At 42.3% G+C, this 27,471-nt stretch overlaps 1 protein-coding gene across 6 annotated transcripts; it reads right to left on the reverse strand.

The window, feature by feature from the left end:
• Positions 1-1,427: 1,427 nt before the first annotated feature.
• Positions 1,428-24,410, reverse strand: LOC141911931 (uncharacterized). 6 transcript variants are annotated; one of them, XR_012620103.1, is made up of 4 exons: positions 24,301-24,410; positions 4,918-8,410; positions 2,640-4,204; positions 1,428-1,975 (listed from the first exon to the last, which is right to left on the reverse strand). XR_012620103.1 is itself a non-coding variant. In XM_074803041.1 (3 exons), exons 2-3 carry the CDS (start codon positions 8,390-8,392, stop codon positions 4,149-4,151), a joined length of 3,531 nt encoding a protein of 1,176 aa, XP_074659142.1. In that variant the 5' UTR covers positions 8,393-8,410; positions 24,301-24,410; the 3' UTR covers positions 1,428-4,148. The 6 variants fall into 6 exon arrangements, 5 of the variants coding, with proteins under 5 accessions (XP_074659142.1, XP_074659144.1, XP_074659146.1 ...); XM_074803041.1 differs by having other exon boundaries at positions 1,428-4,204; XM_074803043.1 differs by having other exon boundaries at positions 1,428-4,204; positions 24,281-24,323.
• Positions 24,411-27,471: the final 3,061 nt, after the last annotated feature.

Raw genomic sequence — 27,471 nt, forward strand, 5'->3', positions numbered from 1 at the left:
TTGTTACCCAGATTGAGAATTTACCCCTAAGGATAACATTGATACTCAGTCTATGAAACCGGGCCCAGGTGTTTGTAAACTGAAAAGTTCCTTTAAGAATGGGAGGTGAAGTTAGTGCTGTCAGTGTGCTGATAAAATGGCTAATGTTCACAAGTCATCCTTATTTGGACATGTCTCAGGTGAACTGAACACATGTGAAGTGAGGATGATCAATTTGTGAAAGTTTGCAGAAGAATATCTAATGTTTGGTGTTCGTAGTTCATTTCCATGTGGTGACAAAATATCAGTGGGACAGACCTAAGCCTAGTTAATTCCAAAGTTCAGCTAACATATCTTCACAGGAATTCTAACTTGCCATGTGAATCGAATATTGTTTCCAGAGTATTTTATCACATCAACCAAATTCCCCGTGATTTCCCTGAATACATGCAGAACCCGGCGTTATTCCTGTTTTCGACAATGGTGCTCACAAGCAAGCCATCTAGGAATATTTATCGATAGTGTGTATTGAAATTGTACAGACGTCGGTGGATGAAATGATTCGCAAGGAGTAGTTTACACCTGATGATGATGCGTTGAATGAGAATATACACGAAAGTAATGTCCGTGTAGTGCGATGACTTGTTGTTTATTCGAGGATGTTGAAGTGTCTGTCTATGCTTTTAGCATCGAGTAAACAGATTATCCATTTGTTGTTACACGAGCGTACATCCTTTGCTTTAAGATCAAGTAGCGCTTGAATAGTTGATGTTTTTAACAATGGATAATGTAACATGATAATCATTCTGGAGAAATTCTAGCTGTAATGGGTGATGTATTACTGGAATATAAACCGATTGAAAAGTGTTAATTTGAAGGAATTTTTTCATCGCGTAGTAGACGGTGCTGATGATGACGCAATAAGGGCTACATGCTGATTTCCCGTCAGCGCGAACTCCTAGCTACATATCGATATTCAACGGTACCCAAAGTTTTAGTTGTCCCATTTGCTAAAGGAGGTCATCATATCGCGTAGACTAGCTACGTGTTAGGGTTATCTACTTTTGCTGTAATATCCGAATACAAAATGGACACAGGATAAAGTTATTGAAATTGTTCTATTTGGGATGAAATTCTGGAATTGTAATAAGTGATAAATCGTTATAGAGCTAAAATAAAATGATACCTTTATTTCGCCATATCGTACGGGTTACTTCTGTAAAGTGCGATGAAATGTAATATCAGTTGATTTCTATGGTTGCCGGGTCAGTTAATAGCCTGATCACGATTAAAAGAAGGTTATGTACAGGGTAGATAGGCGGCCAGCCAGGTCAAATTTCACGCAAAGCGTAAACGAGAAACAAGGTATCATTTTTTCTAGCCTAACCGAGGTTTCACTGTGGGTGAACGAAATAAAAAAGAATCAAACAACAAACCAATTTCATCGTTCTCTAGTCTATTATAACTCTATATAAAACTTTTTTCCTATCAAATTTTCAAAAATAAAACCTTTTACATTTAATGTTGACAGTTACACAGTTACAAGTTGCTTTACTGTGAATACGGATTTCCACATTTCCACGCCCCGAATTCCGAGAAGGCCAACCTCGTATCATCTGAGTCCGTACGATCCTTTGTTCTCGAATAAACATCATGTATTCCGCGACGAACAAAGAAACACGAACGACTCACCGTGGCATCGCCGGGTCTTCTGAAGTCGGGAGAGTCGAATAACGAGCAAGAGTTTGACGCATAAAAACGCTGCCTTTACAAAGTGAAATTGGGATGATTGAAGTTTGAGAAGGTAGACTCTGCCAGGCTCAGTGGTCGGCTATAAGCACCGCATTCAAAGGGCCTCTGCGACGAACCACCCATAGACACGTACATATTAGAAGTATCCGCTTCGCCGATCAAGCGCACTTTAGAAAGGACATGTTCATCTTGTATAGAACATCGGTCTATTGCTGCCCCAGTAGCAGTATTGTATGGGTGTTTACTGTAATACAAAATGGTTGTTATTCAGCAATTGAAAAAGTTCGTCTATCGGAGAATGGAGAGTTTCGCCAGCAGCGTTTTACGAGTACGCGAACGTGTGACGTACGGCCTTTTTCTCGTGACGTCACGGTTTTGTGCGCGGTAATTCCCGTGCTAGCGAGCCACAGGAATGTACGTCCACTACGCGTGGAGGCAGACGCGAGTACGTGAATGCGGGTATTTAGACGTTCGCCTACTCGTAACACATGGTACCGAAACTCTTTAAGATCGATTTCAACTCGAAACTTCAAGTATGTTGTTGACGTGTTAGTAATGTACCGTGTAACCTCTAAGGCTCTGAACTGAGGGAAATCCATATTCACAAGCAACTAAAATACGTACATGTTCTAGATATAAAATATACTTTGATTCGCGTTGTTTTCGGTGTCCATACGTGAAGTCATAAAAACACACGAAATCAACGTACATTATTTACACACACGGTTAGAAAAAATTACAAAAAAGGAAAACAAATAACGAAATAAGCGGCGTCGCAAACTTGCCAATTACGAAAAACAGGTTATCGAAATACAGTAAACCTCGCCTTAGGACGTTTTACCAACTCGGACAAAACCGCGATCATCTTTCGAACATGTTTCCTGCCTTTAAACTCGGACTTCGCTTACCTCGCTTTTGATGGTCCCAGTTTGCCAGCGAGTTAGGCCAGGCTTACTGTATTCTTTTAGACGACCCGGCTCCTCCACACGAACTCGGGAATGATCAGGTCGGTAGATCACTCTCAGTTTCAGATGAGAGGTTTCTGAATACTCGACGTATTCACCCGATGCTTGCCCAACTCTATCAATAATGCAAAGCCTTTAACCGATTCATCTTTTATTAACATGGACGCGCGATATGAGGTCCAACCTTTCGTTTCGAACTCCGATCTAAAGATGTAGAACGTCATAACGCGTGCTGAATTACACAAACCGTGCAAACGTACATAGAAAAACCTCACGCGATAACACTAAACTATCAATGTAACATAGAACTTCCAATTCACAATTTGCAACTTTGCCAACGCGACAGGTTTTTAAAAACGTATTTGACAAGGCACTCTGTACGAGCTTACCCACAAAACCGGCTCATACAAAGGACTGAAAACAGCTTTACAAATACATTAACCACAGCGTTACGTGAGTTCGTGCATTGTACGCGGACGAAACTGATTGCCTTAATCTGAATAACTAGCGCTGGATGAATCGTCCAGTTTTAGAGACACCAGCTACTATAACAGTGTACACGGACAAGTTTTCGACAGTCGCGCTGACTGCATAGACTTCAAGAAACGAAAACAATGTTGTAGTCGTAGAAGTCATACCATATACATGTGTACATCATTGATTTTGGGAGAAAATGTGAAAGCGAGTTCTTTCTTATCGACAGATCAAAAACTCAAATACAGATCAATAGACTTTATGCCTTCTTTAATGTTCATAGTCGTTATTCGCTTCCAGCTGGAGGTTCTGGACCAACGGAGTAAGGTGGAATTCCGCGACGCACTCAGGTTCCATCTAAGTAACGCATCGAGTTTACATCATTCGCAGTGCGGACGACGCTTTATGAAGTCATCGGATACAGCAGTAACCAATGCGTGACGAGCTGGATGCTCTTACAATCTCTACGTTACTTTTACAATCACAACGTTATTCGCCGTGATATGTTACACGTTCACGCGATATTGAGAAACAAAATGAACGTGCAGTAAATTGCTTTCGATCACAAGAAGAACATACATTGTTAAATAGTGTGTAGACCTTCGCGCCAGTTTGCCTGGACTTAGTACAGTAGGAATAGCTTGACTTTAAACACAATTTTCTCTCCTTCGAATTATTTTTCAGCACATTGCAAATGCATATTAGGTAACAGACAAGCGTACGCTTCGACCATTTAAAGCTACGTGACAGCCACAACCATTTGCCAATCTAATACATGCACTTTAAGTTAATAACATAATACTGTTCTCACACGGGATAAAATGCTACGGCTTAATACACTCAGTCGGTACGCAATGTGTGGTGTGGCAATGGTATAACTACCATCGCTGTAGTTGAGATGTCTTCTGAGATATACCGTCAGCGACCAGTCAGATCTATACGAGGTTAAATGCAATCAGTGGTTGACTTAGGAACCGTTTAGCGCCGTGACGACTTGCTGGTGAGCTCCGCGGAAGCGTACGGCGATCTGAGATCTGGAAAAAATGTTCGACGAACGTACAACGATTGTGAAACAAACTCAACAATAAGCATGATAATGTGATCAGCGCGTTACATATACAACTATGATATTATAGTCCAACTCGCTTATCACCTAAGTTGTCCCAATTTTAAGTCCAAATTCGTATTTCCAATTCACTGTACTAATCTATATTTCGAGTACCAATTTTGTGTTTCCAATTTATTGAACTTCCTAAAAATATCTCGGCCACTTCGATGTCGCCAATATAATGGCGTCCATACTACGACAACTTAAAGAAGCGAGTTTGACAGTTCAGAACACCCTACAGCTTATATCCTACTACATAACAGATGTATTTCTCCATTTGGAGAAGTGTCATATGGCCTCAATTGATCCTGGTTGAAGAGAGGCAAAGAATATGTCTCTCGTCAAACGACACGATAGGAACAATTGGCCTAGCATACCAGAGACGATTTTCACACCTAACCTAAGACACTCAGGCCTATACCTACGCAGGTTGGTCGATTACCCGCCATCTCATTGGGGTTGCCCTCTTCGCTAAGACAGAGATCTCGGATATTGCATCTTTCAGGATGACTAAAACCGAGGGTGGGACTCATTTGTTGCACTTTTAGGAGTAGCTGCATTTTCCCACGTATTTAAAACCCACACCACTTGCCTAGATCCACCCCAACTACGTACTAAAGTATATATCTTGATACTTACCGGAGAACTTAATTTTGATCGGAGGCGTTTTTACGTCTCTCTTCGGGTTTAAATCGATGGTCGGACCCTGTTTTCCTCCCACGGAAATAGTCAACTTCAACGGCGCGCACCTCTCCAGGCAATCGCCGTTAGCCGTACCACCGGTGCCGCTGGACGACGTCTTATTTTTCAGGTTCTCCTTGTCGGCCTCTTTAGTCGTAGTGGACGACGATCGGTAAGTTTTAACGCGTGCAGTAACGCGACTACGGCCGTTCATCCTGGCCGCGGCCGACGACAAAGTCAACTCGTCCTCACTGTCGTCCGAACTCGAGTCCAACGGACGGATGATACGTTTGTGCGACTTTTCCGACGATTGCGATGCCTTGCGTTTCTTGCGTCGTTTCGCCTTCTTGAAATCGCCGAGGTCGTCGTCGCTTTCCAGTTTGCGTTTCTTGTTGTGCCGTTTCGTCGTCGTCGACCGATTCGAGCTCACTTCGCTGCTGTTGCTCGTTTGTCGTTTCGAGCGTTTTTTACGCGCGTCCAAGTACAATTTCAACGCGTCGTTGACGCACTTCTTGCGGGGACGTCCCCGGCCTCTTTTCGACGACGACGCCCGGCTCTCGGCGCCCGATACGTAATCATCGGGCACGATAAAATCGTTCATATCCGACGACTCCGAAATAATACTCGACAAGTCGTCGTCGTCGCTATCTTCATAATCGGTATTGTCGTACGAGTTCATCGTGTCTTTGGAATTGGTGCGTCTCGTTCTAGACGCCGCGGGCGGTTTGTACTCCTTTTGTCGTCGACATCTGATCGCCTTCTTTCTGCAGCCGCGAACGTGGCGGTTATACGTCGCCTTGCGCACGAATATAGTGTCGCAGTATTGGCACTCGATTTCGTAGAAGTCCTCTTCGCAATAGTCGTACTCGTCCTCGCCGTCGGACACGCGCCATACGTTGTTGCCGTTCGTCAGCGGAAGACGGTTGAGCCGGACGGTACACTTCGGGAATTCGATTGCGGTCACGAACGAATTGGCGCATTCGACGTCCTGAATGCCGTGCTCGACCATAATGTGCTGCAGCATGTTCTTTTCGCTGCACGAGAAGAAGTTCACGTTCAAACTTTTGCAAATCGGGCAACAAAGCCAGCAATTGTGGTTCGAATCGACGCCCGGGGACATCGGAGCCGTCGTCGCATTAGTGTCACCTGCAGAATTATCCGGCGGTCCTGAAGCGATCGACGGGTTGGCGCTTTCATCGATGACCGCTTGAATAGCCCTAACACTGTCCATAATCACTTTGCTCATGTCTAGTCCATTGTTCGGAACGGTTTGCGTATCGCCTGGCTCATCCGCGCTATCGGTCTCGGCTTTCGGATTATCTTTTTCGGACGCAGTCGTTTCGACAGCGACATCGTCCACCGTATCATCAACATCATCATTAGCATTATCAGCAGCAGTATCAGCAGCATCTTCCAAAATCGGGCTCGTCTCGACGGCGCTGTCCAAAACCGAATGTTGTTGGCTTAGTGGTTCGGAAGCGATTTCCTCGCTATTCAGATTCGTCAGCTCGGCTATGTTATTCCGAGTCGCTCGTTCGATTTCGTTGCGCGTGCGCACGATTTCCTCCGCTAATTTCAGCATTTCTCTTCGCGTCGCTTCGACTCGCTCGGCGTGCTCGCGCTGTTTGTTTTCGCGCGCCATTCGCTCCTGTTCCAGCCGCTCGGCTTCCAAGCGTTCGCGTTGTTCGCGCCTTTCGCGCTCGACGATCTCCGACCTGTTGTCCTCTTCGGAGTACTCCTTTATACGCATAAAGGCCGTGAAACAGTTCGTGCCGACATTCAACGACGGTTTATAGTAGTTCTGCGTGATCGGCTGTCGTCGCGATGGAGTCACGTTAAACACCGCGTACTTCTGATTCATCAGTTGTCGATGGCTGGTTTGTTCTTTCTGTATCTGTTGAGTTTTCCCGCTGACGCTGACAGCAGCTTGCTGCGCAGTCGCACCGGCCGGCGCTTGTTTTCGTTTTTGTTGTTGCTGCGCCATCATGCTCTTCAAGCTGTCTTTGTGTTTTTGCAGTCGCTGTTGCAACAACATGTCGTTTCTGAGCTGCTGCTGGCGGGAGTTTTGCTGATGTTGTGCTTGTTTCTGTTGAGCCTGTCTATTCACCTGGTTCTGCTGTTGCTGCTGCCTCAGCAGTTGTTGATGCTGCTGTTGCTGCTGCTGCTGTTGCCTCGAAGCGGACTCGTGTTGCGACTGGACGCTAGTCGCGTATTGACCTGCGTGTTGTTGATGTTGTTGCTGTTGTGTCGGCGGTGGAGGCTGTTGTTGTCTCTCCGTTTGTTGCCTCTGCCAGGAAGCGTACTGACTGGACTGTTGTAATTGCTGGTGGAGTATACTCGAGAATGACGATGAAACGGTCGTCGGTTGAGTCGGAGCATGTTGCAGTTGAGTTGGTTGTTGAGGTGCTTGTTGAGGCAACTGATAAGAATTCAACGACTGATAAAGTCTTTGCTGTTGAGAATGTGACTGCGCTGCTCGCTGCTGCTGCTGCTGTTGCTGCTGCGACTGCTGCTGCTGCTGCTGCGACTGGTCCGCCTGCTGACGATTGCTGGCGGCGAGACGTTTCTGAAATTCACTGATTATTTGTCGGTTTTGTATTTGATCCGACTGTACGCACTGGCGCAAGGCGGTCGCGTAATCCGGTAATGCCGCGGACGCCGGCTGCGCTAAGATGCGATTGGTCGCCGAATCGACGAGGTAACCTTGCTGCTGCAAGCGCAACTGTTGCTGCTGCTGCAACTGGGCTACCTGTTGCTGTTGCGTGCGTTGAGCTTGTTGTTGCTGCTGCGTTTGCTGGGCTACTTGCTGCTGGTGGGAATGACCGACGCCCTGAGCTTGTTGTATCTGTTTCATTAGATTCGCGCTCAGGTGATTGCACAGAATCTGCAGACGCGGTTCTCGACGGCTGACCTGATCGAGAAAGTACAAGCCCTCTTTGTACTTCTTCTCGCATTTGAACTGATTGAAATTGGCGATGACGTGCTCGCGGAGTTGTAGCACGTTTCCACCCGGGTTGAGCGACGCCAATGATGCGGCGCTGTCATTCGTCTGAACAGCACTGGCACCGGCCGACGTCACAGAAGTTCCGGCGTAGTTCACGTACGCGTGAGTCATCGGTTGCAGGTTGGGGATGGACGCGTGCGCTTGTGTAGCCGTTTGCGTGTGAGCGACGGCCGGCTGGGCGACCGGAATACGAACGAGAGGAGGAGGTCCCGGTAGACCTCTAGACGAGGCCTGCATGTTGACGTGCGCCATCGTTCGAGTGGCGGTAGTTGCGGCCGGACTCGTGCAGTAGTCCAACACGATTACGGCGTCGTCATCGGCGCTAGCGGAAGCGGCGGCGGATGTTGTTGTCGTGGCTGTGCGTTGTAGTTTAGAAGCGAAAGTATCGTCTGCGAATACAGCAATCGTCGGGCATTCATCGTCGTCCATTATCGTTCAAATAAACAACTGAAATATATAACACAAATACACGTATACAATCGCCATTTCAGATTGAAGTAGGTCCACTTCGAGTTAGTCGACTACCAGTTGAACCTCGTTTATACGATTCCTGTTAAACGCGTTGATAACGATGATTTCCAGCATGTTAATATCTATAGATATTAATATCAATCAAAATTTGGATAATACGAGACCCGTTTAACCCTCGACGATTTCATATTTGCCAGTAAGATTCAGTATGTCAGTCAGTCGAAACTATAGTCCGGAAATAGCGAACCACGTGGTAGCTGTAGACCAGACCTAGTTCCAAGATGGCCGAAACAGCAGGAATACCGAGCTATAGTATTTATACTGATTACTAGTCAAGACATCAGATCTCGGAATCAAGTTCGAACTCCGAAATTACTATACCTAAATTCCAATTGCATCGTGTTATGTTGTACCTAAGGCCAATAGGTAAATTTTGTCAAGCCGACTTTTTGGATATCGACCCCGTTCCTCAATTAAGGAAGTCATCTTCAAGGTCATGATGCTGAAAACAGTTTTGCCTAGCTCAGCCACTAGGTGGTGCACTGAGCCCATATACTTTGCACTGCACAACTAAACCCCCATACTGACTAATCCTAACCCCCACACTAATATTGTTCCCAAAATCCATCAAGAGCGACCCACTTTTAACGAAGCTGAAAGAGAGACACAGTTGTGAGTAAGAGTTAACTTTGTGAGTTGAAATTAGCTCATTTTCCTTGAGTTTAAATAACCTCAACTCACTGTGAAACTGGATCCTGATACGTGGCATTCGCACCATTTAGCAACTGGCGCCGATAAGGTGCTATTCGAAACACGAAATATTCAAACAACCATTTAGCAAACGACCCCCAAAACCGCGGCGTTAAACGATTTAAAACCAATAAATCATAGATCGCATTACTTTCGAGGAGAGTATAGAAATTAACGATAAAAATACGGAAATACAAAGCTTGCCTGTCTGTCTCGCCATTTTATAGCCGCATGCACGATGTAACCTAAACATATGCGCCACAGGTTGTTCAGCGATATCGATCATTACAGAGCTCGAAATGCGAGATCGACGAGACTGAAGTGTAATCGAACTCTCGAATTTCAAAACAGCTGCCCGTCGTCATCGTAGGTATAGTTTATCTCGATTTACCCATTTCGTAACGCGCCTCGTCGATAACTTGTGTAAATAATTCGCGCGTTGTGCGAGTTTGATATGCCGTGTCACCTGCTACCGCGAGTCACTGACACATACGGCGTTGCTCCCGTCTCGTCGCGAGCAGCTGTAGCTAAAACTCTCGTTGATCGTGAGAGCGAAAACACGAAGAACCTACTCCCGTCGACTATTGACAACGGTGAAAGCCCGTTATAGAGCTATCGCTTGCGCTTAGAGAAACATATAGCGTTACAAAATAATAATAATAATAATAATAATAATAATAATAATAATAATAATAATAATAATAATAATAATAATAATAATAATAATAATAATTACAAAATGAATTTAGCGCCTCACATTTTAGTAAATCTTGAGGGTTATACGAAATACAAGCACCGAATTTCTTTGTTCCATTCTCGCTGGTTTGTTCTTACATATTATATTTACGTTATCGTCGAATCGATCACATTTTACGAATTGTAAAAATAATTGCATTAAAACGCTATTCGATCGTAATAAAAATCTAAGCCCGCTTGTTCAGATACTTACTAAATTCATGGTCGGCCATCTTGAATGACGTCATAACCTAGTTTGGTCATGCGATTGGTCATACCAGTTGACATGTGAACTATCTGGAAAACTTTTGAGTTGATGAGCTAGATTTATGATTTCAGAATCAAAGATGGCCGCCATGGATGACATCATGACCTACTTAAATCATACGATACAACATTCCATTTCACATTCTCCTATGGAAAATGAAAGCTCTACATCGAATATTACTGCACTTGCAGAATCCAAGATGGTGGCGGATAAATTTTCATTGAAACGTACAAGGAATTGAAACGCGGAAAATCTATTAAGTAACTACTAGCGGCACCTGGTGAATTTCCCTGGCCACGATAAAAGCGTTACCGGGAACTTATAAACTTTAGCCTAACGATGACCCAATTAGCAGTTAATCGACACGGTACTTGAACTTTGGATTCTAATTTCGACTGGTAATCTGTGCGCGCATTATAACAACCGGCAATTGACCTTCGGAATTGTTTTTATATCGCAATTAACCGCGCGCGTGACCTACCAGGAAGTTCGATGATAAACCAAGAAGTCGTCTGAGATTGTTCGTGTATGACTCACTGCATACGCGCAATGTCGGTCGAGCGAAATATAGATAAAGGATATAAAGTCGCTATTGAATACCTCGCGTGACGAGGTCAGATAGAAGTCGTGTACATAGGAGTCGATTACATTTATACACTCTCGACGGGGGCCGCGCAATTAGGTCACCAAATGCCATAGTGCACATCGTGGGCGCCCCAGGACTTACGAAAGGGGGAGAGTCGAATTCTTTTTTTTTAAGGGACAAATCCACCTCATTCTTTAACACACTGCCATTCGAACGAACAAATAGGTTAACCGTCTCGGGGCTGTAGATCTAGATGTACGAAGTTTATAGCACATTGCGAAATTAAACGAGAAAAAATTTTTTCCATTATTTTAAAAAAGGTTGCTATCGCCCTAAGGGGTCTTTGGTCTCAGGGGGTTTGAACATCGCCAATCATCTAAAATAGCTTTCGGCGGTTCGACAAAACCTCGAAGGCATTTCGATGAAAAAAAATCTTCCGTTCGCAAGACGGCTGCGCGTAGGTTGGACATAAGTCAAATCAAAACGGAAATCCGGTATACGATCAAAGCAGACGAGTTTCCATGGCAACCGCGATCCGCCGAGATCTAGGAAAGTGGTAATAATGAAAATACCCCGTGTAGATTGGTTTAGCGGGTTCATCGCTACACTGTTTGTTGCCTGCTAGCGTGCGTGCGTCATCGATCGATAAAATCAGTGTATATATATACACGTACAAAGAGCTGTCAGTGTTCGCACGACGTAAATTACCCCGGTTGCCGTGGAAACGCGAGATAAAGGGTAGTAGATACCAGCGAGCGACGGGAAGTCATACGAAAGATGTTAAAAACACGAAAGGATTATAAGGAAGATAAGAAGCGCGACGCCGGGGAGAACAGGCAGGCGCCAGACGCAACCCGATATCCGGTATCGGCGCTCACCAGATGGCGCAACAATACACTGCTTTTATAGAAAAATCCCACACAATCGTGCCCACAATTATAGATATGTTGAAATACTTTGTAAACGAGTAATTTCATGTTTATTAACTACATGTATTCTATATATCGATATCATCAGTGTCAGGATGATCTTAACCATCTAAAAACTGCTAAATAGATAAGTCATGTTGGTCTCAAAAAAACTGAATGAAGCATTTATCCTTTTCAATGTTGTTTCACGCCAGCAAAATTTATTGTTCACTTTCGTACCAATTCGTCTTAATACATAGTACCAAAAGTTGTGGTTCTCCATAGTGATCTTCTATCATATGAAATCTGAACTTGATTTTCAGGCGCCGAAAAACCCGAATACTATCAAACACGTCCAGATACATGTAAGATATGATTTTTTTCGTTCCGTATATGGAATAGAATCCACTGAAAATCGATATACTAACGAGAAAAATTGAGATGCATTAGCGGTTAAGGTTTAAGGTTTAAGGTTTATTTTCGCTCTAACCAAACATTGGTACATAGAGGTTACAAGAATTTGTACAATAAAATTTATAATTTACAAAACTTAAAAACAATCTTTACACTAGCGACACCTGGTGGATCATCGCTGAATGAAATAAATTTGAACTCGAACTTGAAATTGACGCACAATGGCGTTGCCAGTGCACTAATCCTATTGCATCTACGCACAAATAATGCCGAGATAATTACTCGAATCCTCGAGATAGTTACTTATAGATTCAATTCATCCGCGTATTATCGCGATAGTGACGCGGCGCTACTCCGGGTCGATTACAACCGGTTGTATCGGTTCCATCTGACGCATGACTCGTAATCCGCTTTATATCAACATTTAAAAAAAAACGATATTCAAGCGGATATTCAAAATGGCTGCCATTCGGCGAACGAACGGAGATAAATGTATTGCTTTCGGACGAGACCGTTCTCAATCGGAAATCGAAGCCGATTTTTCGGCGGTTGGTGGGTTCGGCTTTACTGGGAAGGGGAGAATTGCTTATTGCCTGTCACTCGAGGAAACATCGCGTTCTGTTTCCTTAATGACAGATTGCAGTCATTACTTGAAAAAAGAAGTTGAGATTGGTAAAATTCTACTCCGAGTTGGTGTCAAATACTGAGTAAGAGTTTGTGAAATACAGTAGACTCTGTCTCTTACTGCGGTAAAGTTGAGACTGGTAAAATTCTACCCCGAGTTGGTGTCAAACTATTGAGTAAGAGTTTGTGAAATACAGCAAGACTCTGTCTCTTACTGCGGTAATGTTGAGACTGGTAAAATACTACCCCGAGTTGGTGTCAAATACTGAGTAAGAGTTTGTGAAATACAGCAAGACTCTGTCTCTTACTGCGGTAAAGTTAAGACTGGTAAAATTCTACACTGAGTTGGTGTCAAACTATTGAGTAAGAGTTTGTGAAATACAGCAAGACTCTGTCTCTTACTGCGGTAAAGTTAAGACTGGTAAAATTCTACACTGAGTTGGTGTCAAACTATTGAGTAAGAGTTTGTGAAATACAGCAAGACTCTGTCTCTTACTGCGGTAAAGTTAAGACTGGTAAAATTCTACACTGAGTTGGTGTCAAACTATTGAGTAAGAGTTTGTGAAATACAGCAAGACTCTGTCTCTTACTGCGGTAAAGTTAAGACTGGTAAAATTCTACACTGAGTTGGTGTCAAACTATTGAGTAAGAGTTTGTGAAATACAGCAAGACTCTGTCTCTTACTGCGGTAAAGTTAAGACTGGTAAAATTCTACACTGAGTTGGTGTCAAACTATTGAGTAAGAGTTTGTGAAATACAGCAAGACTCTGTCTCTTACTGCGCTAAAGTTGAGACTGGTAAAATTCTACCCCGAGTTGGTGTCAAATACTGAGTAAGAGTTTGTGAAATACAGTAGACTCTGTCTCTTACTGCGGTAAAGTTGAGACTGGTAAAATTCTACCCCGAGTTGGTGTCAAATACTGAGTAAGAGTTTGTGAAATACAGTAGACCCTGTCTCTTACTGCGGTAAAGTTAAGACTGGTAAAATTCTACCCCGAGTTGGTGTCAAATACTGAGTAAGAGTTTGTGAAATACAGTAGACTCTGTCTCTTACTGCGGTAAAGTTGAGACTGGTAAAATTCTACGCTGAGTTGGTGTCAAATACTGAGTAAGAGTTTGTGAAATACAGTAGACTCTGTCTCTTACTGCGGTAAAGTTGAGACTGGTAAAATTCTACGCTGAGTTGGTGTCAAATACTGAGTAAGAGTTTGTGAAATACAGTAGACCCTGTCTCTTACTGCGGTAAAGTTAAGACTGGTAAAATTCTACCCCGAGTTGGTGTCAAATACTGAGTAAGAGTTTGTGAAATACAGTAGACTCTGTCTCTTACTGCGGTAAAGTTGAGACTGGTAAAATTCTACGCTGAGTTGGTGTCAAACTATTGGGTAAGAGTGAAATACAACAGACTCAGTTTTTTGAGATTGGTAAAATTATACCGCCAGTGAGAGTCGAAGGGCGGCAACGAGTGAACGAGTACATCCATCAAGAATTTCATCATCACAGAGCATTTTCATTGACAAGAACAGTTAAAACACAAACTAAGCCGAATGGGCGGAGTTAACAGCGAGTGTGCAGCAGTACAACACCGGCAGTACCTTTTACATATAGTTTTATTTATAACGCGAGTCGGATGTATGTATGAAAGTGAACACATAGTTTCCGAGTTCCTCCTAGTACTTCTCGTTGGTAGTGTGGTGTGTGTGGATGGAAAGGAATGTGGAATGTGGAATGTGGAAACAAAACACTTCATATTCCCAGCTATTTGTCCGAGATAAAAACGACAGAAAAAATTCCATAATAGAGAATCCCAAACTGAATTGAGTCAGGCTCGGATTCAGACGGTCGCACTGTAGGCACGAAAATCTCGCCGTGACCCTTTTTTTCATGCCCGAAGTAGAAAAGTGCACATTTTTACAAGACGTGTAGTTTGAAATAATTAATGGGTTAGCAGCTTGCAATGTCTGAAAACGATAATATCTATGAGCATAATCTGTCTTCAACTGAGGTGTTTATGCAGTCCATTTCATAATTACCTCGCAAGGGTCGACCGGAGGAGCGGGATCAGGACTTGCGCAACTACAAATCTACGTTCTAGACAAATAAACTTTGAATTGAATTGAATCCCAATAGCTATCGTTTAGGATACTGTAAAAAAAAGACTCAAGTACACGAAAATTAAAACCACAAAACTTACCTCAGTCCGTAGTGATGAGGCCTGCCTGCTTCGATGTATGAGATTACAACGGGCACGAAACATATAGAGCGAGGCCGCAACCTTCAAAACATCGTTAAACAACACTTACAAATGACGGCAGGAATCTGGTTTTGTGTTGGGTGTGCTATATACATTTTTACTGAAACGTAAATTACGATTGTAGGCCAGAGGCTTGACACGAAACGACCGTTTTACCTTCTCATTCTGCGTATATAAACAACGCAGACGTATAAGAACAGAATCTACCGACAACCCTATTTATGGAATCATCCGACCTTTAGGCTAAACAAATTTATTCCTGGTTTCTCATGTCCGCCCGGAGCTTCGAAGTTGACCCGGTGCACATTACTTTGTTTTCAAAAATTATGATCAAGCTTAGATCATTCGTTTATTGTACGCATAAGATTTGAATTTTTCATCCCCCTCTCAGTCCCCCTAGTAAGCATATTCGGTCATCTTTTCATATACACAGTATGAAATTGCACTTACCCCCCCCCCCCCCCCCCAATACGTACGTGAACGGCCCCTAACAGACCCGCTAGTTAATATAGTAATAAACTGACTACGAATCTTAATGCAGTTTACAAAATTAGAAAAGAGAAACAAGGTATCGTTTTGTGTTTAGCCTTATACAATGAATTCCCTTTAAACATTCAGATTAACCTTTTAACCGAAACGTTCATATCTTATCTCATCTAAACGAATACGTACGTAGCCTCTGACTCATACATAGAAATGCCTGATCAGGTCCAGTAATCACGATCGATCGCCGTACTTGATCGAATTGATCAAATTCTGTCAACACACGCTTATACAGACGGATCCGGACATTGTATTTTCGATTTCTAGAAATTTTTGACGCCGTAAAAACCGTTTCGAAAATATGATTCTATTCGAGGGGTAGCGATCGATGTGTACTACGTCATCGATAGCGGGCCGTTTCGATATGACGATTACACGTGCGTTCACGTAGTTATATCATAATTGAATAAATTTCATGACACTTGTTTTTTTTTCTATTTCATACATTTTTCACGACATTCTATTGTCGTGCGACCGGGAGGGGGGAGCCCGAAATCGCTGTGGGAGAGCGCCGCTATGTCTTATGCACTTCCCCTCCTGTCCTGCACGGCGATGTAGAAACCAGAGACCAGAAATAACCGACGCCTCAACTCGGGTTGATAAATGATGCAAGGATTCTATTGCATGAACTTTAACAAATGACAACTGACAATATCCTATTACCCTTACCCCGCGTGTTGCGCTGCCTCTGCTCTGCTCCGTCCGATGGTTGCCACCAATGTTGCTCGCCCTGTTTGTACCCTGCATTTTATTCTATAAATTTATCGTTATCTAATTCCGGGTTTTATTAGAAAGCTTTTAATTATTCCATAATTACTAAACAGGAATTGTCCCACGAGCTGGAGATAATAGCAGAAAGTGATACGTAGTTCAATTGATTAAAATTCCTATGTCACAACACTAATATTGAAATTTTCTGGCAAAATTATGCCAGTGCGTGACGTCAGAGTCGATGCGCACCACGTCGTCAATCTTGCGACTAAGGACCGGGCGAACTTAGCTTAGGTTTCCGTAGCTAGTCGACAATAGTGGTCGCAACCGTAGCAACAGGTACTAGTGAAAACGAAAGATTTTCGCGTTAGAGCCCATGTCGGAACTAACAACCGAACGCGCTAATCGTCGGCCATCTTGGAAACAGCTACAGCGACCGTGCTCAGTCACGGGGTCGAACACGGAATCGAGTTTCGAATAAATAACTATTAACATTCAGTTTCAAGTTCGTATACGTTGCCTGTACTCAATACCTATTGAAAATACAGCGCTTCTGTAATCGAATGTGACAGATGGCCCGATATGAAACCGGTGGCGGCGGCCTCATCTAAATAAGTCTTTTTTTACCGAATATTTTATGCCTGGGAAAATTTTCCGTCTGGTTTTTCAGTCAAATTGTACTCAACTGTGAAACTGGGTTCAATTAAACCCACACAACTGTGAAACTGGGTCCGGAGTCAAATCAAATCCACACAACTGTGGAACTGGGTTCAATTAAACCCACACAACTGTGAAACTGGGTCCGGAGTCAAATCAAATCCACACAACTTTGGAACTGGATCCAGAGCCAAATTAAACCCGTACAACTGTGGAACTGGGTTCAATTAAACCCGTACAACTGTGGAACTGGATCCAGAGTCAAATCAAACCCACATAACTGTGAAACTGGGTCCGGAGTCAAATAAAATCCACACAACTGTGGAACTGGGTTCGAGTCAAATCAAGTCCACACAACTGTGGATCTGGGTTCAGAGTAAAATTAAACCCATACAACTGTGGAACTGGATCCAGAGTCAAACTAAAACCAACACAATTGTGGATCTGGATCCACATTCGATTTGAATCTACAAAACCGTAGAACTAAGTCTAGAGTCAAAATGAAATATTGATTGATATCGATGGAAAAAGATCGACTGACAGCACGTCAGGACTTCAGTGGTATTTACATCGCTACTGGTGAACCGCACTAAACACAGCAGATGATCAAACAAATAAATTAAGCTAATCAATAGATTGAAAAGATATTCAAATAAATAACTCGACACCAAATAGAAAGCGATAAAACCAATATTGAAGCAACGGCGTAAAGAATATACACGCAACATCTGTTTCGCTTATTCAAATATACAAATGGCTGGCTGACAATGCGAGTTTCAATAGACAGCGTCAGCGTCTAATTTCATTGATGAATGAATGACAGATCGTAGAATCGAGTGGAAACCCCAAATAATCTCGTTAATAATCTCTTCATATCGTGGAGTGGTCTTTCAGGGCCCGGTTTCACAAAAAGTTAAACTTTTGGTGTAATTGCTAATGGTTACTTCATTTTTTCGATGAGGACGACAATTCAAACTTAACCGTTTTAGGCTTAAACTTTTTCGTGAAACCGGGCCGAGCTGACAATATGTTTATTCATTTATGACAAAATGACAATATTTGAAACTACGCGCATCTGTAACCTACAACAAACAGTAATAACTGAATAGATCCAATTACGAAAAATTAATGAATTATTTTCGAACCCGGTAATCCAACAAAAAAAAACACGAATAACCAAACAGATGACAGTTAAGTGGCGATATTTTGCAGCGATTACTCACTAGATGGCGCTGGCCGACATGTCCGAAGATCCGCCAGATGGCGCCGACTCAGAACAAAACGGAATAAAACCCGTAAGAGGCGGCTGGGAATGACTCACAGATGGCGTGACTGTCAGCAAGTATTGTTTATGAAGTTTTAAAAGCTTTTATTACCGATTATGTAATGAATTGTGAATAATGTTTTATCCCCTGTATACCGGTACTAAATATTCGTATTCGTCCGATCCACACCAGATGGCGCGACTGTTACGAGCAGCAGTTGTGGTGTGGATATCTGCAAACAAACCCCGCTAGATGGCGGGCCCTTGTGAGCTACTTAAATTTCAAACGTTTATCTACCAAAAAATTGGCAAGAATGAAATATATATTGTGTATACGCCATATTGGAGCCACGTTTATGCAAGTAAATCCCGCTAGATGGCGCGGACCTCTGTTCGAAAACTGGCCGCCAGATGGCGTGATCTATTCCGCGTTCCATACGCGTATACAATACATAATCAAATATGTGTCTATATAAACGGATCAAAACGCGCTTATAATCGTTAATCATAAATAGCATTCCTCGACTCATATAATAACCGAATCGGGGTTCAATAAAATTCATATTCACATTCGTTCGTGCGTGTGTGAGTTATAACTACAATATGCGACGCGACGCCGATAAAAAACCAATAAAATATGCACTGACCTTGCGCTGAACGAACCATCGTGTATGAGCGTGCGTGTGTGTGTACATGTGTGTGCATTGTGTATACACCATACACACAACGCGTATACGATTACACGCGACGAACACTCGCGTTACCGTGGCAACCATGCAGACGAGATCCGCTTCGAACCGGTTCTACTGTCTACGCGGACAGACGGCTTTTAACTACACTTTGTGTAATCGCGCAGTTCCTAATCCGGTGCCTATTATGATTAATTCGTACGATGTTTCATTGTAATTATAGTTAGTACGACAGACAGCCAGACACAATCACCAGCTGCTTGTAAAACACGCCTACGATACCGATCGCGACACAATAGATTACACATATAATTGTATGTTAATCTAGGTAGACTGATGATGAGACTGGGAACGCATGGGAAAAGCCGCCGCGCGACAAACAAGCTAATATTGATTGTTCACGTATAAGGGAGTGTCCCGATAGATTAACATAAATATACATTTATAGGTATATCCCGCGATATGTAGGTCAACCCCAAAGTGTAGAACACAAAAGTCAATATAGACGAATCCTCCAATATACATTTACATAGGTCAACCCCAATCGCAGAAATTAAGAATGGTTAACCGCTTATAGTAGGAAACGACCACAGGACGCCAATCCACAACAAGATCATTAATTTTTCATTTTTCCGAGAAGATAGATGAGACAAGGTTCACGACTTACGTGAATTAATCGGTCGAGTAAAACACATTCATTTAAATTGAGTAAATTCGTGAGTTCGAGTTTAAGTGAGCGAGATCGTTGCGAGTATACAACGAACGTTTTTATATATGCTCTAATCAAATGAGAATTAATTTCACACTAAACAGCTGAACTAATGCGACCTATTCAAACTGTTGATGATGCGTTCATCTACGTCGATACTGCAGCAGATGTGAGGGATACATTGGTTAACATAATGACGTTAGAGAAGTCGTTGGTTGGTTACCAGCCCACCGGCGTCGGAGATTAGTCGCACGTAATTACAGAAGATAAATATAGCTGCAAAGCAGCGATAACGGTCAATTCATAAACGTCGTTGATTTGTTATGTAAATAATCGACAAAATGGCGTCATCACGTGATAAAAGTGCGTAATTGCGCGACCTCTACAGGCGTGGCGCGTAACTAGCCGTTTCGCAAATTCGAACAGATCGGGTGAAGCATCACGAATGAGCACGCGGTATACACACCAAAATCACTTCATACCTACTTGTTATTGTACGTTGAGATAGGTTTACCTTGGATGCAGCTGTGGTGCAGGATCCAATCGATTCGCAAAGCGTACTTGACGTATACAAATGGAAATGGAAATTAAAACCGATGTACACAATAGTTTTCAGACGCGAGCTACGTAGCAGTACTAGTCCAAAAATCGAACTAGTAGATACATGCGCGCCCTATGCGTTCTGTTCGAACTCGTTTATATCTATCTCATGAATACATATCTCATTATCCGATCGGGGATTGAAATTGCGGTTGAAATTTAAATATATTGCCCGGTTAAAATGCGTAATGTGCATATGGATCATGCCTATGATAATAACCGTGATTTGCCGTATATATTAAGTCCTACCGTTATAAGACTAATTCGCTGGCCGATTATTGGACTTTTTTCAACAAACGCATATAACCAACAATCCTTCCACGGCAGGGATTCGAACTTGATAGCATCGCTAGACTCAGATACAGCACGAACCCCTACCACATTTTACCGGGTGTGTTGATTCGTGCGCAGGTTTGCCGCACGAAAACTTGTGACACCAATCAGATCGCTGAGGCAAATTTCGCGGAAAATTATAAATGGACCAAAATAAGATTTGATACATGCATCTGATTGGCTAGGGCTAATGATGACATCATCTAAACTGCGCATGTAGCTGCGCAGTCGGGCTAGTGTGGTATGGTCTCGTTCCATGGCGAGTCTCGATGCCACCAGATTCGAATTCCTGCTGGGGATGACACCATACGGTGTAGAGGTCATGGCGGCCACGCGTTCGGGTAACATGATGACTCATATTGGCGGACAAACACAATATGTGACAGATTAACACGACACTGACAGATAGCAGTAGTTTCTAAATCCCCATTATTCTAATGATGATTCACACAAACAGAAACGTTTAGTTTAAAGATCATTAACATGAACGATATTCTACTAGTTTCTAAATCCCCATTATTCAACGGATGATTCATACGACAGAAACGATTAGTTTAACGATCATTTGCATGCAATGTACACTAGGCATAGTTTCTAAATCCCCGTTATTCTAATGATGATTTGTACGACAGAAACGATTGGTTATAAAAATCATTTACGTGAACGATATTCTAATAGTTTCTAAATCCCCATTATTCTAATAATGATTCATAGGACAGAAACGTTCAGTTTATAGATAATTTGCATGCAATGTACGCTTGGCCTAGTTTCAAAAGCCCCATTAATATACGGATGATTCATACGACAGAAACGATTAGTTTTAAATGATCATTTACATGCAAGGTATACTAGGCCTAGTTTCTAAATCTCCCGTTATTCTAATGACGATTCAGATAGTTCACACGAACGATATCTGAAGGTTATTATAATTCTAAACACTCAAGTATTGGTGTATGAAACTTATACAAGCTAGAAAAGAAGATAATTCAGAAGTTGTTTCTATATCGCCATTGATGTGTTGTAAGATGGCAGTAGTTTCAAAATCTCCATTAATATGCTAATGTTGGTCAGATGCCAGCAGTTTCTATATCTGCAATGTATCTATAATAAAGATAATAATCTTTTCTAGCAGTTTCTTTATCCCCATAAATAGAATATGTTTGACGGAGGCAGGTGTTTGTGTATACCCTCATCATTCGAATAATTATTCTAATGATAATAATAACGATGATAGCTTAATCATCATTATCATTAAAATCATTATTATAACTTGATTCTACCCTTGATTTATGACAGATCCTCACGACAAATGCCAGCAGTTTCTACATCCCCTTAGCAATCATAATTGATCAATGCAAAAATCCATTTACTGCTCTACTTTATTTCTATGTGACAGGTGCAAGCACATTTAGCTGACTGTTTCTACATTCCCATAAGCATAATTAATGGGTTTCGATTTTGATAGGCCTATGTAAGTACATATCTGGGGTTACTACAACCCCGCCGTTACATTTAGACCTAAAAATGATTTACTACACTGATCCCAATCTCCAATTGTAAGTGAATTTTAGTTAGGCTAAACAAAAATGATACCTTGTTTCTCCGCAGCGGCCGGGTCATTTTTGTAAAATATGATAAAATGTATAAACAGTTCATTTCTATAGCGGCCGGGTCTGTTATGGTAAAATTCATCACGATTTTAAAAAAAGTAATGTATAGGGTAGATAGGCGGCCGGCCGGGTCAACATTTAAGCTCAGCAGAGCGGAGAAACAAGGTATCAATTTTTGTTAGCCTTAATTTGGTAGTCGACTTAGTAAGATTGCTCTGTCGACAACCTGTTGTCCTATTGAAAAGCATTGAATAAATCAAAAAATTTTTTCATTGCCTTACATTTTAGCATATGAACGGTGTGTGTTTGCCAGACAATAAGGCTCGTTGCGCGCTATCAATCCCCCATCCCTAGTAATACAGAACGCCGGAAATGTGCACTTACTTCACTGCCCTCAAAACATGTTCAAGGCATATTGATATGTAAGTCGTGAATACAATGGAACATTTCAACGTACTTCAGAACACTAGAAAATCTGTTCGTTATAACAAAAAGGTTCCACATACAGTTGAACAACCTCCTTACATTCGTGTTGACAAAACCGAGAAATTCATCCCAGATTTAGGACAAGTTTGATGATTTCATACTGAATATAACGAACTGTCGGTAAAACGTGTGTCGGAAGTTGAGTTACTACGATCAACCACTGAATAATGTAATCATAAATTTACGTTATAAATTCAGGCCGCATATATAATGTATTAGTTGAAAGGGACCCTGTAACCGGCCACGGAATCAATAACAGTGCAAACAGCTGCTGACAATCCCAACGAACGAGATTGGCACCGAGCCAGAGAACGCGGCCATTAGCGGGGACTCCCTAACGAGTTCGGTCGATATTCAACGCAGTTGTCTTTATCATGACTGGCATATATTTGCCAGATCGTGGTAGACGCCTACGGGCAAAACTGAATCAAATTGTTAGGCGTTATCAAATCAATTTACAATATTGTTGAAACCTATGCGAGAATGGCATTTGGGACTAGTCACAATCGAGGCTAAACCTGTGATCCTTATCAATATTCATAAAGCGGCGAAATGAACGGGCCAGTAGCTGAAAATAAAATTGCAAATCGTCACTGAGGTACTTGCCCACTAGGAACCTGGTTCGCAGTTGAGCCCTGAAAATGAACTCCACTCACTACACTGTGGAGCTGGGCCCAGGCATCCTCCCTTGGCTGGGATTTGAACCTGATGGCATCGCTACACTCACAGGCACGGCACGAACCCCTGCCACACTAGACCGGGTGCGCAGGTACATGCGCAGCTTTACCGCACGAAGACTTGCGGCACCAATCAGATTGCTCGTTGTATAATCGCTGAGGTCAATTTCACGGAATAACTATAAATGGGAAAACCCGAGCTAAAATAAAACGGGATATCTGATTGGCTGATAATGATGACATCATCTAAAATGCGCGTGTAGCTGGTGGGTTACCGCGCTTCAATTCCTTCCGGAAATCAAATCAATTGAAATCGACTTTTCTCATCATAGAATCAATTTTCAGTGAAGTCTATACCATCAGCTGAGTGAGAACAACTTGTTTGATCATTTTCGATGCCTGAAAATCGAATCAAAATTTCATCGAAAATCGAACTTATTTCCACTACGATTGACCAAGATTTCTCGACTGAAGCTGGTCAAAAATTCATTCATTTCCTCCAAAAGTTACCCCACGCCCCCCCCCCCCACTCACAATGTAGAAAACAAATCCAGACACTATTTACAGTTAAATACAATTCAGTGTAATATTATTTCAAGCATTAGAACAATAGACTATTATATTAAACCACATGCAGAAATCAACCCAAAATTCTGTTTCTATCTTGATCTCGATAATCTTTGCCATTTCGTGTGACCTAAGCTAAAATACGATATAAGAAGTTCTAGTCATCACAAATCCGGTTTTGTCGAATTTCTCGAAGTCGATTTTTCCTTAAATCCGCGATGCGCGCCTAAGGTCAAGGCCGTTTCAACGTGACCTTGACACGCATTCGCCGGAAACGGCCGCCGAATACGTCCGCACGAATCCCCGTCGAAACGGCGGCGAAATCTAAGTCGTGACCTTGGGACTCAAGGTCATACACGAAGGTCAAGGTCACGCGATTAGATCGATAATGCGCACGTGCTATAAAATGAAAACGAAATCGAACACTCTACTCGTTAAACTAATACCTATATCATGCCAACCTTTCTGTTCGTATTCTTACCAACTGACGGTCTTGTATTCTGCGAACGACGTTCTACCTCGGCTTGTTTGTTGCGAACTTTGGGGGAAATATGAGTAAGGTGTTCTACTCGCTCTACCGACGCGCACATTGCATACAAATGAGTCACTCACACGGAGGCATCGTGATGGAAAATTACCCCGCACGCAGTGTTCAATTCTAGCCAATCAGCCGCGAGCATTTCTCGAGTAGATTGGCTCGGTTCCAAGCGCGCATACATTATTAATATTATGCCCAGACGTGTCTGCGAGCGCTGTGCAAACAGAGACATAATATAATTGATCGCGTAGATAAATTTGCGCGGCGTTCATATTACGCGGAATCTTAATTTCGCGGATCAGACGCGGCGTGTTTATCGACTGACGGTTTTAATAACAGCTGCGTTTGTGTACGCGCGCTCGCGAGCGCTATATCCGAGCGCTGTACGTGAATAACCCGCGCATTCTACAGCAACGAACGCACCGCTGATTATGAGAAAATGTTAAAAATACACGTTTCGTGAAAAATAAAAACCCGACGCTTTTAAAAGTATCGATTGTCAGGATCGTTATACAAAATGAATGCGCCCCGCAGCTGTCACGTTGTATTATTATTAATAATGGGTTCTATTATTAACGCTGGCGGTGTACCGTGTGCATAAAACCGTGTGCATGGGGAATGTTTAGAGTGATCGCTAATCGTAGTCGGTCTGATCGTAGTTTACAAACAGGATGTTTACGCAATAATGCGCGTAGTTACTAAGCGCAAAGCTATCTAAAGTTCAACACTTAAAACGTTAAGGCCGACGCCGCCAATTAGGCTACGTCAAGTGTTGTGACTAGGGGCAGCGGGGAAGCACGTGCGAACGGAACTGAGTCCAAAAGAAATTCGCAATATTTTCTGATTTTCTTTTTTTTTCACCCAAAAGATGTTATAGCCTTTTAGAAATCGCAATTCACTTCAAGGAGTTTCCATCGCTGAACCCGAGTAACGTTTTTTTTTCTCGTAAAATCGACAGGGTACGTACGCGAGTGTTCGTCGGCCTTGTAAGATCTACCTGCCAGGAATAATGCGTGGTAATAAAACATGGTACGGTTAAGGTCTGTAGGTTTATAGGCGGTTGTAAATAAAGCGGCACATTAAACACCACGCACACAGGCGCGGGTGATGATAATATACTATAAATCGCTAATTTCACTTATTCAATGTTCAAAGGCGCTTTTAAAGTAGTAATCCAGTAAATAAGGTAAGAGTCTTTTGAATATATCCAGATCGGGCTCAAGACGGATATTTTCAGGTAGAGCATTTGCAAAGGATGAGGAAATGTGAACGGCTTTTTTTTAAAATTTGTACATCGTGGATTTTCATCACATCATCTATTCTGTATGTTTGGGTGTAGCTATTCTAAAGCTCTTTATAAAGCCTGGTTTTTGGAACACATAAAACATCGATCAGAATAAGCCTTTTTACAGTTTCCAGGCGCCATTTTTTGGGTACCCACCGGGTCCGCATTATTGATTTTTTGCATTTTTTGTCTCTGAATTGGATTAAGATAGAAACAAAGTAAAATTATCGATGAACTCAGCAGTTGATAATTAACTTTTTTATCTTAATCATTTATAAAGTTAATGCAACAATGCGCGCTGGTGAAATTATAAACATTGATATCGTCTTCCCGGTAATTCAACTTGAATTATCACTCATCTCATTCAAAAGTTCGTAATTCTTACCAATTTTATAAGAAGAGCTTTTCTTTCGGGTTCGGGGCCTGTTTTTATTTATATGTACCGTGTTCAAAGACTAAATTGTTTATCACAAACACCGGTGAGCTAGTAGTAGTCTACAGCATTCTCGAATTAGAACGCCATCGCTAGATTTGACGTCATGATTGAAGGGGCCAGTCGCACAGTCGTGGATTTTAAGATGGGTCTTCGACTGGTAGTTGTTTTGTTCTCATTGTTCCTCTGACAATTCGATGTGTCTTAAAAATAAACCCACTCCATCCCCTGTTTTTTTTTGTTGTCAATATTTGTCAAGTATACGCATTATTTCACACTATGGGTTAAATCATGGACTCAAAAAAACGTAAATTCTTTTAGACATTGTTGGATTTCTTAAATCGTGGAGTCCATGGTTATGGAAGACGTTGTGAAATGAACGCAGGGGCGGACCCAGGGGTGACATGACATTTTTACGAGTCTATCAAATATCTTTGAGTGCATGTGGTGTTTTTCAGCGGGAGTGCGCCTAATATTGCCCCTTTCGACATCAAAGTGCCCTTTGAAGACTTGACAAGTTCTTTAAAATAAGCCTCTCTGCGCGGGAGTACACCTTAAACTGGGCCTGGGTCCATTGCCGTTTTTGGACACCAAAGTGCCTTTTTAGGATGTGACAATTTATTCAAAATTAATTTGATAAATTTAATTAACCAAACACAATATAATATTACCGGGCAGACCGCAAAAATCCTGAGAAAATTTTTTTTTTAAAGACAATTTTGAAAAACAATTTTACCTACATGTTATAATAGAGAGGAGAGTCGTTAGTTGAAATCGGTCTCACGCGGGCCGCTCTCCCAGTGGTTAAACAAAGTACATGCAATAAAGGCATCGTCATCTGGGAAAGCCGAACACGTGTGCGCGAACCAGGATGAAAACAAGGTACGAAACGGCCAGGGCACCACCATCAAACCACAACTGCCAGCTGGCCTATATACAGATATGCGGTGTGAGTTCAACCTTTGAGAAATCAGAGTAGTTCAATCTGATTACTCCAAGGTTCAACAGACTTGTGCTCAGCGTGATTGCTGATTCGATTGATTAGTGCCATATCAAAGCCTGTGTGCCTTAAATCTACGAGCTATAATCTCGATTGATCCTAAGCCTGAATCCATATAGCCATGCGAATCCAGTTATTGTTACAAGGCTCAGAGACCACCCATCAGAAAAGGTCGACATTTTTATGTGAAATTCTGTGCATAGCATTCCCGCTGTGCGGAAGCCACACGAGTTATATAGTTTTAAATCGCTTCGGGCGAATATATCTCACATTTGCTGAATTAGGGCATCCATCTTTTCATCAAGGGCTTTACAATTAAAGCCCAACTTGTTCTTGACTATAGGCCTAATAGCAACTTTTCCATGTTTTGAATGCGAATTCAAACTTTACCGTTTC

Source organism: Tubulanus polymorphus, chromosome 10 (assembly GCF_964204645.1).
Source record: "Tubulanus polymorphus chromosome 10, tnTubPoly1.2, whole genome shotgun sequence".
NCBI classification, from domain to species: domain Eukaryota; kingdom Metazoa; phylum Nemertea; class Palaeonemertea; order Tubulaniformes; family Tubulanidae; genus Tubulanus; species Tubulanus polymorphus.

What these genes read in the sequence shown, in the direction of transcription:
- LOC141911931 (XM_074803041.1), bottom strand. Translation starts at nt 8,392, where the DNA reads ATGGACGACGATGAATGCCCGACGATTGCTGTATTCGCAGACGATACT. An exon ending in GATCAAAATTAAGTTCTCCG is followed by an intron (nt 4,205 to 4,917) that starts GTAAGTATCAAG and finishes CATTTTTTCCAG; the next exon opens with ATCTCAGATCGCCGTACGCT.